At 50.3% G+C, this 9,712-nt stretch overlaps 1 protein-coding gene across 1 annotated transcript in view; it reads left to right on the top strand.

Annotated features, from left to right (window-relative positions):
- Nucleotides 1-7,837, top strand: part of KIZ (kizuna centrosomal protein) — a 29,551-nt gene extending 21,714 nt beyond the window's left edge. Inside the window, exons 9-11 of the mRNA XM_027903481.1 lie at nt 611-710; nt 6,495-6,538; nt 7,600-7,837. Of these exons, the coding sequence (XP_027759282.1) occupies nt 611-710; nt 6,495-6,538; nt 7,600-7,703 (248 nt within the window). The 3' untranslated portion in view covers nt 7,704-7,837. The remainder of the gene's footprint in view (nt 1-610; nt 711-6,494; nt 6,539-7,599) is intronic.
- Nucleotides 7,838-9,712: the final 1,875 nt, after the last annotated feature.

Below are 9,712 nucleotides of genomic sequence, written 5' to 3'. Positions count from 1 at the left end.
AGGAGAACAAAAATAACCCTGCTTCTGATTAAAGTAAATAGGAACTTGGGGATTTAAAAAAAAAAAAAAAAAAAGGTAAAATTACTCCAGCAATCCTTTAAGTTTTTCTTAGAGTTGCTGTGATCCAAAACAGTCCTGAAGAGAAGCTCCGTGTTTGCTCCTGTTTCTAAAGGGAGGCAGAAGGTGTAAAACTTTCCCAGTGTGGAAGGAATCCCCATCATAGCCTGCTTGCTGGGCAGGGAGTGTTGTGTGCCTGGTTTGAGCTGATTGCCCTCCGTCAGGAGCAGACCCTGTGGAAGCAGCTGCTGCTGCCGCTGCTCCGCTCGCACCACGGACAACCCTCGGACAACTCTTCCCTCGGACAGCCAGAGCCGTTGGCTGCACTGCTGGGGGGGATCCAGCTGTTGGGACTGCAGTGTTTGCAGAGCCGTTGGCTGCACTGCTGGGGGGATCCAGCTGTTGGGACTGCAGCGTTTACAGAGCCGGTGGCTGCACTGCTGGGGGGATCCAGCTGTTGGGACTGCAGTGTTTACAGAGCCGGTGGCTGCACTGCTGGGGGGATCCAGCTGTTGGGACTGCAGTGTTTACAGCTCCTGTTCTCGCTGCACAGGTCGGGATCTGGGCGATGACAGCTCCAAAGCAAACGCCGGCCGGGAAGCGCGCTTGGAAACCAGTTCTTCGTCGGACGGGATAGTCCTTCCCTTCTCCAGGTAAAGGCGTTGGATCTGTAAGGTTGGAAATGCTTCCACAGCATGACACACACTGACAGGAAACCATCAAAGCTCCCATGACTTTTTTTTTTAATTGTTTTTTCTTTACTTGAACCTGGGTTGACGTTTGTGTTTCTGTCTGTGTAACAGCACGGAGGGTTTGAGCGCCTCAGGAACTGTCTGTGCCACAGCCAGGTGTGGTCTGGCAGCTGCTGTTCCTTGTTTAAGGCTCAGCTGACATCCCTGTGAACCACAGCCAAGCGTGTGCAGCTGCTTTTGGTGTCAGCTCAGGGCAGAACAGGGAGGATCAGCAGAGGGGCAGCCAGGGAGTGTCTGTGTGTGCCCCTCTGTGTGTCCGAGGTGTCAGTCAGGTGTAACTGATAACGCTGCCTGTGGCCTCAGCGGGGTTGTATTTAATACTGGGTGTTTAGAACGTGCCTTTCCTGCTGTACCTGAGGGGTGCAGGGTGTGCTGGTTCTATTCAGAAAGGAGAGAAAAGGGGGGTTGTGTGTGGTAACCTTTGGGTCCGTGGGCAGTGCTGTTGGATGCTCCTCGTGCTCGTCACTGGTACGGGACAGGGATCAAACCGGTGCTCAGGAAGCAGCAGAAAATGGGGATAATGCAGCTGGCTCCTGGAATGCTGGCCAGGCTTCTGGGCCTTCTGTGCCCCTGTAGGAGCAGCCCAGCAACATGGGTGCTGTGGCTCCAGCCCGAAAACCGCCGGGGATGGCTCTGGGGAAGGGACTGCAGAGCCCTCAGGCAGGTTAGGAACTCCCCCCATGTCCATGACATGGAGCTTCCTGCAGGTTTTTTAGGCTGCTGTGGGTGAGGCCAGGTGCAGTTCTGCACTTGGTGTTAAAATGAGAGTGTTTCTGTAATTCAAGCCCAGTACATACAGGCTGTAACCAAGTACTGATGAACAGCATTCCTGCTTTTGTGGGGGATTGGTTCTTACTATCTCAGGTTCAACTTTTTTCTCCTTTTTTAGATTTGTTTGGGACTATGACAGTGATGTTCCAAATCATCCTACTTCGTGCTATAAAGTGCAAGGGTGCTCCTGTAGCTGAGTTTTTGCAGTGTTGAATGTTAGCCCTTCCCTGAAGCCTGGAACAGCAGGAGGAGCAGGATCAGGCCCTGAGAACTTGCTTAGGGGATCACTGAATCTGAATAAAATGTGTTCATTTAAAATTAAATATTTCTTATTAAAAAAAAAAAAAATCTTCTCCAAGCGTTATCCCCAGTGCTGCTGCACTGCTGGCTAACAGTGCCTCCAGCCACTTCTGACTCCATCAGATGCTGTACATTTTTTTTTTTTTTTTTTTTTTTTTTTTTTTTTTTTTTTTTTTTTTTTTTTTTTTTTTTTTTTTTTTTTTCAAATTCCTATTTGATAGATAGATTTCAAATCATTCCCTCTGCCCTATAATTTCAGGCCTCTCGGTGCTCAGCAGCAGCACACGTCGTGCACCGATATGCGATGACGCTGCCTTTAAAAAAAACCCCGTAATAAATCTCTTACAATGGCTTAGAGTTGGCTTTTCTAAATGACTCCGAGCCAGCACAGCCTTCCCAACGCGGGGTTTGGGAACAGCCCCTTGCCTCTGGACACCCAGCCCCGGCTCCAAAGGAGGGAGGAAGAGGGAGAGATGCTTGCAGCCAGGCCCTGCCGCGATTCCTGGGCTCCCTGCAGCCACTCCTCGGGCTTTATTGCTTTCACAAGTGGTCTCAAACCCACTACTTGAGAATAAACATCCCTGCGAGCTCGGCCGTGGCACTTTATAAATTCTCCTTTGCCGCGTTTTGTCACTGAGCTGATGAGTGACCCCGGCGCAGACCCCGCCGGACCGGAATAAAAACCGTGGCTCCTCTGATGTCCCCCAGACAATAATTATCATGTGCCAGTTAAGCCCAAACTACAGCTGAGGGATTTTACTTTAAAGCGGAGGCTCGGGCGCAAAAATGCATTTATAGCTCTTTGTCTGGCACCTCATTATGTGTGGGCCTGATTCATTAAGTAATTGGTTTGCAGTTGTTTACATGAGTATTAAGGCTTTCTATTCAGCAGCCTTTGAGATACACATTGTGCAAATGTTGCATGTTATGAATGCGGAATGAGGGGCCGGGGCCCGGCCCTATTGGCTAAACACTGCGCGCTGTTGAAAAGCAAGAGAAAGACATTGGGTGCTGCTTTGCATAGCAATGACTTTCTTAATAAGCTTTACAGATTGATACACACAAGCTATAAAAGATGCAAAGAGATACTCTTAGCACATTTATCCATGCTCGTTTCACTATTATGGGCCTGGAGAAGGGAAGAATTGAGGGCTTTCATACTCGGGTTTTCAGTGCGTGTCTTCAGTGCATGAGACTTAATAGAATCCGATGTTTATTGTATTATAAATCATGGGGAAGTAGGCAGATCTGCAACAGTTTATTATTAAAGATTCTTTCAATGTAAATCTTTTTCTGCCATTGTATTTCCTACAGCAAAATCATTTTGTGGTTGAGTGGGGATGAAAGGCATAATGTACGACGGAGTGAGTCTTAATAGGAAGCTGCTCTCCGAGTAAAGACCACTTGTTCCCTTTTGTTCGGCGGTGCATGCCACAGCTTCCTCTTCTCCCGCAAACGCCGCCGGCTCTACCTCCAGCGAGGAAGCTGCTCGTCCCTGGCCTCCCTCGCCTTCCTGGGGGAGCGTTTCCACGCAGGGAGACGCACCTTGGGCTGGCAGAATTGGCGTGTTTCGGCGGGGCAGAGGCGTTAAACCCCGCGGCCCTCGGGGGAGGAGGTATCAGAAGTCAGGGCCCAGCCGTCGGCGAGCGCAGGCGGGCGGCCGGCGATGTGTGTGGCATTCCGGGGGGCTGTAGCGATGGATGCAGCCAGTGGAGGTCACTCGTTTTCTGGGAATTCCCCATTTCGGATGCGGGCGGTTTATTTTCCTTTGACTTGTTCGGGGCTGTCTCGTTTCGGAATAATCTGGAGATTAAAGATGTGTTATCAGCTGAGAACCAAAGCGGGGTTTGGGTTTGTCAGGACACCAACACGGTGTGAAGTATTTTAAACTTTGATTAATCTGCTCCGGGACTCCGGGGGGGTCTCAGAAGGCTGGGTTTTGGCCGAAAGGAGCCGTTACCCAACACAGATGTAGTGACATGCAAATAGAAGTTGGCAGGGTCTGATTCATCTCTTAATTACTCTCTGGGCGATGTTGGAGGCGGCCCCGTGTGCTTTGGCCATCGGGGGGCACTCAGGCTCTGTGCATCCCCAGCCTCCCCCCTTCCCAAACCAACCCTGACTCGGGAATCTCTGCTCTTCTCCGAGGAGAGTTCCCAGGGCTTTGGGGCTGGCAGTGCTCAGGGGATGCACAAATGCATTTCTCCTGGAAATACAGAGAAAGTGGCATTGTAGGGGTCTGGATTCCTGGGGGAAGCACCCAGAATCCAGCCAGGATCTGGTTGTTTCACCCCCCTGAGACACTCTGTTGTCAAATGGCTTCCGTAAGAAGCAGACTGAGAATTCCAGCACGATTTTCCACTGTTACAGCTGTTTCTGTGAGCTTTGTTCCCTTCCCCTGAACACCCAGCTGTTGCAGGGACAGGGATGTTGTGGGGGCGATGCTCTGCCAGGTTTGTGGGGAGAGGCACCAACATCTGCCTGCTGAGGACAGAAGGAACAGTGAATTTTTTGGCAATGCCCCTGCTCTCCTGCACAGCTCCCTCACAGCGCTGTGAGGTGGCTTTGTGTTAGTGGGGTTTTCTGTTTCAGCCTGCTGGATCTGAACAGAGAACGGTCTTAGACGCAGCTCGATAGAAATCTTTGTGTCCTAAACCAAAGGTCACGCTACTTACAGTGTAATTACTGAAATTCAATATTATTACTCCAATTCCGGTGTGATGAATGGACTTTTGAATGTGTGCTGACTCTAAATGTGTGTAGTATATGTACTGTATATATTTGGCTTTCCAGGGTGGGGAAATCTCTTGGCACTTGGGATTTCCCAAATGTTTTGGGTGTCTTTTTCACTTGACACTAAAAAAATAGCGGTTCAACAGGTGCTTTAGCAGAAAGGTAATCAGGCCAAAGTAAAAATTTGCTGCTGTTTTCCAGCAAGCCACCTCAATTAAGGTGGCTCTTGTTGTCCTGCTATTTTCCTCTTAATAATAATTTTTCTTATGGAGGAAAAAATATTTTCTTGGAGCTTTTTAATTTCTTACTGTTGCAGCATCTTCAATACAAAAAAAAAAAAAAAGCCTGTTTCATCAGAGAAACGGAGAGATTAAAAGGCCCTTTGAAGTGAAACTGGTTTGGGTTTTTCCTTTGTTAGAGCCTGGGTTGAGTTTGGAATTATTTTAGGGAAGGAGCAAATGTGTAAATGGATCTGGGAGGGTCAGGCCGGGGGATGAGTCGAGGCGGTGGAACGGGCCTTGCTCCGTTGGCATCCCTTGGGATGGTGCGCTCAAGGAATGTTGGAGAAATGTTTGGAGCCCAACATTTTATAGTTTCTTACTGAATACGTTAATAATCAGTGGTATCAGTGTGGGTTTTTTACTGGTGCTGTCACTTGGTCCTGGCACTTACACCTTGGCTGGCATCTTGGGGGAACCTGGGCTGGGTTTAATGTTCTGGGAGTTTCTGTTCACAAAGAGGGAGCCTGTGTGCCAGTGGCATTCACAGCCTGAGGAGAAGGAACGGGATTTGAACAGTGTGAGCTTTCTCTGCGTTGAAAGGAAGAGTGGCTGCACCCTGGTAGCTGCAATGGATGGAACTCGCTGCTTTTTGTGTGGCTTTCCAGCTGCAATCCCAAATTCTGACTTCCAGGGAGTAACACAAGCAAAGAATCATCCCTGCTTTTTTTTTTTTTCTTTGTTTCCTTCACAGATGCCTCCACAATGTTGAAATGTTTTTAACTCCCCACTTTAAGGACTTCTGTATTGGCTGCCACGTTTTCACATAAAACACAGCAAATGGCAGGACATTTCGGAGCTGACTGAGTCCTGTTGTGGCCGTGGCCTCAGCTTCCAACTGCACCTTGACACTGGCTTGTATTTCGCTGGTTGGCCCAGTGATGGCCCAAATGCCTCCTATTTGATCTTCCTTATTAAAATCAGCTGAAGGTTTATTTTTAGGGCTTCTTGCGGGGCTGTTGCTGTACCAGTTAATTCTCCCCCATCGTTGCCCCCGTGCGATTATTCCACAGCCCCAGCACAATGCACGCGCTGCACACAAAGGATCAAAATGATTCCAGCTTGTTTGAGGGATTCAAAAGGGCCTGTGATGCTCCACACACAAGAGCAGCCATTTACCAGAGCAGACTCGGGCTGCACACACATCAAGGTAGATCAAAGGCAGCGGAGATTGCACATTTCCATGGGGCCGGGGGACAGCCGGGAACCGGGAATCGCACGGGGCCAGAAGAGGAAGGGAAGGAAGGAAGTGCAGGAGCGTCACTGGGGTGCTTTTATTTTTGTTTGGATTTTTGTCTTTACGTGCTTGGCGTGCTCTGGAAGGCTGCAAAAGCTCGACAGGGCCCTGCTCCTTTGTACCTTGATTCAGTGCTGGTGTAGGTCAGTGCCCCTACCCGGGAATGACTCCAGGAACAGCTGGACCGCTGTTCCTCCTGCATGTGGTTTTCTCCACCTTTTAGGTGAAGAAACTCTTGATCAAATAGTTATTAAAAAAAAAAGTAGTTACAGAAGTTACTGACACTTTTTTTTAAAACATCTCATATTTTTTAAAAAGCCACTTTTAATCTGTGACATTGTGCTGATTATTGGAAATCTTTTACAGGACTGAGACACGGAGGGAGACGGTAACTGCCATAAAGTCCAAAGGTAAGAGGCAAGTGTTACACTGCTGAAAATCAGTGTCTTGTGTAATTTATACTGTAAAAGCCCTCCCAGAGCTACGTTAGGACCTGTATAAAGTATGGAGACAGGAAAGTGTGGCATTGCCCTGGAGCTGAGGAGAACAATGTCCAGGACAGAGAAGAGGTGTGGGTGGTGTGGAAGGAGATTAAACCCTTTGCAGGGTTTAATCAAATGACCGTGAACTGCAAGTGGAGGAAACCCAGAGAAGGAGAAACCTGATGTTTCCCCGGGTTTCCCAAGGGCTGCAGCGGGACAGGGGTGCAGCTGGATGGTTTTGTCCATCGCCAGGCTGGTTTTGTTCTGAGTTGGTGTCTGGGCCCTGCATGTTTTTGCTCCCCAACATTCCAGGCACTGCCTTTGGACAGCCAGCAGCCCCTGGAATGGTTGGGAACAGAGAGCACAGCTCTGTCAGCCACCGCAGCCTTGACTTCACGTGCCACACTTCCCGCAGTGTTTTATCCATGGGCCAAATGAATTTACATATTGAGGAATCTTTTGGGCACTCTGAATTGTGGGGGGTCTCTCTTGATGTCAGGGAAAGGGTTTGCCAGTTCCCGGAGCTGCCAGTTCAAGCCAAGTCTTGTGCTGAGATGAGGCCTGCCCGGGTCTGATCTGATCTCCAAGTGCTGATTTTTCGCTCGTGATGTCACTGCCATGTTTGTGCCAACTCTGTGATGTCATTTCTCGCTGGTGACTTCACCGCGGGGTCAAGTAGCAGCAGGAGAAAGGGGAAGAGAATAGACAAAGCTGCAATTCAGGCAGCAGCTGGTCAAGTAAATTGCTTGGAGTGGAAATGTTCTCCCCAGCTACCTTGAGGCACAATGGAGTGGGAGTGCTGAATGAACCCGCTGTGCGGGCACGGCCGCTCCGCCCTGGACACACGACCTGGGCTGGGGGCTTCAGGCTGCCCCTCCTGCATCAGCCACGGGGCCTGGGGAGAGCTGTCCAGTGATGGTGTCTGTGACAGAGGGCACCCCCCTTGGGAAGGATTTTACCTCTGTGGTTTCTGTGTCCCCCCCCCGCAGCGTTCTGGGGCGAATCGGACGAGAGCAGCTCCGAGCTCGAGGCCGCCCTGCGCCCGCAGACCCACAGCGCCGACTCGGACGACTTCGATGACTTCTGTGAGTGAGATTCCCTGCTCCTTCTGGGCAGAAACACAAGTGTGGTCCTGCACACAGTGGGTGTGCACCCACGGGCTGAAGCACTGCCCGTCTCTTTATGGGCAGAGGAAATGTAAATACCAAATAAACATCCCGGCTCCTACACGCTGTACGTGTGCTCTCTCTGACCTGCTGTGACAGTAACCCTGCCCCCTGAGATTCCCCTCCTGAGGCTTGTCTGCATGCCACTGTTTGGACTCCAGAGCTAGACGTGCTTTGGAAAGCAGCAGACAGGCATTGTGGGTGCGCAGAGAGGCGCTGCTGGGGTGGGCTGGCTTGTTTGATCTTTATCTTCTTCTGCAACAGATCAAGAAGAAGAAATGCATAAAATGTCCATTTGTAATTCAGCACATTTTGGAACAGAGCAGCATTTACATTGGAGAGCCCCAGTGCTTTCCTGCTTTTCCCTGCTTTGTGAAATCCGTGCTGGTGCTGCTGTGTGGACATCACAGTAATTGGATGACTCTAGGAGCTTCATGCATTTTTAATTTCCTTCTTTTCATTCCTTTTATCTAAAATTAAGTTCATTAAACATGAGATTTTCTTTCGAAGGGAGAAACCAGGGGACATATTAAAAAAAAAGCTGTTCATCATGACGACAAGTTCAAAAGCAGAAACCAGCACCCCAATTAAACTGTGCTGTGCTGCAGCCCCACGTCTCCCACAGCCACCAATCTCCACACTCCGTCCCTCAAAAACAACTTAAAAATGGTGACAACATTGAATTTAATAAAAACACGTAGGCTGAGAGCTCAACAGTTTGTAATAATGGCCCACAGGGGGCTTGGAAATGAGCAGAAACCCGTGGTACAGCCAGATGCTGTGGGTTACAGTCCAGCATTGGTGAGGGTGCAGTCTGGAACGTTCTGGGAATTGGGAAATCAGCTGCACCAAGGACGGAGCCAGGTGAGTCTGGATGAGGTTTCTCCTTGTGCAGGCCAGCATCGCCTGGGAGAGCTGAATCATGCCTGAGCCTAGCGTGTGAGGGTGGGGTGTCATCGCTCCTCGCTGCCTTTTCCTTATCGTCCCTAATTCCTGGGAACTCGCTCTGGATGGCCCTACCATCTGCCAAAGGTGAGCTCCCCAGCATCCCACCACAGACAGGCTGTAGGTGCGGGATGGCTGGGGCAATGTCAGCCCAAGGTTCAGCTGGAAAAGTCCCCCCAGCAGCCTGTGCTGCCACGTGACGCTGCCTCGGATCTGCGGTGTCTGTGCAGCTTTAAGCTCTTCCTGAGTGATTCCCGGCTGTTGATGTCAGCCCGCTTTATATCTCCTGGCATGACACCAGCCTGTGGGGTTCCCATCGCTCAGTCCGGCTCAGCCCCAGACGCGCGGCCCGTGACAGGTGACAGATGGCTGCGGGATCTCTCCCTCTCGGTGTCGGAGCGATAGCCGAGTTCCTCCGGAGCGGCATTTACCGTGCTCTTATTGTGCACAGACTCATTAGATGCAAAACATCCTGCCAGTCAACTCTGCTCTGCTCCTTCACAGCTGTCACGCTGCAGCCGGGGACGATGGCAGGTGACGGTGACGGACGGGGGGACTGGAATCAATACAGCCCAGGCAGATTTCCATCGGCACGCCACTCATCCCTGGAAAATACCCTAATGGGAAGCCTTCCCTGCTCCTGGCGCGGGTGTGCAGTGACACGGCGCTCCGTGCTGCTCTCATGGACACGCAGTTCGCAGGTGGGACCCGGGCTCCTGCCCCGCTGTGGCTGCTGGTGCCTGGGCCGACTTTTCAGGGAATTGTTTGTTGCGGTATTAATTTTTCCAGCACTTGTTTACCCAAGTAATTATAAGATAAGACGATCGCATTTCGTTTGTGTCTGCCAGCCTTCTGTTTCTCTTTGGCATTATCAGAAAAACAACTGATTGCCCATCAATACAAACTAAATGTTAACGCTAAGCTGCCGTACTGGGCACGAAATTCCAGGAGGAGAAGTACTACAATAGGAAGCTTCAATCAGGGGACTGTT

The sequence above is a fragment of the Empidonax traillii genome, unplaced genomic scaffold (assembly GCF_003031625.1).
Source record: "Empidonax traillii isolate 1590-97213 ecotype Southwest subspecies unplaced genomic scaffold, ASM303162v1 scaffold970:size295518, whole genome shotgun sequence".
Taxonomy (NCBI): domain Eukaryota; kingdom Metazoa; phylum Chordata; class Aves; order Passeriformes; family Tyrannidae; genus Empidonax; species Empidonax traillii.
Note: the sequence above shows the minus strand (reverse complement) of the source record. Positions and strands in the feature narration are given on the sequence as shown.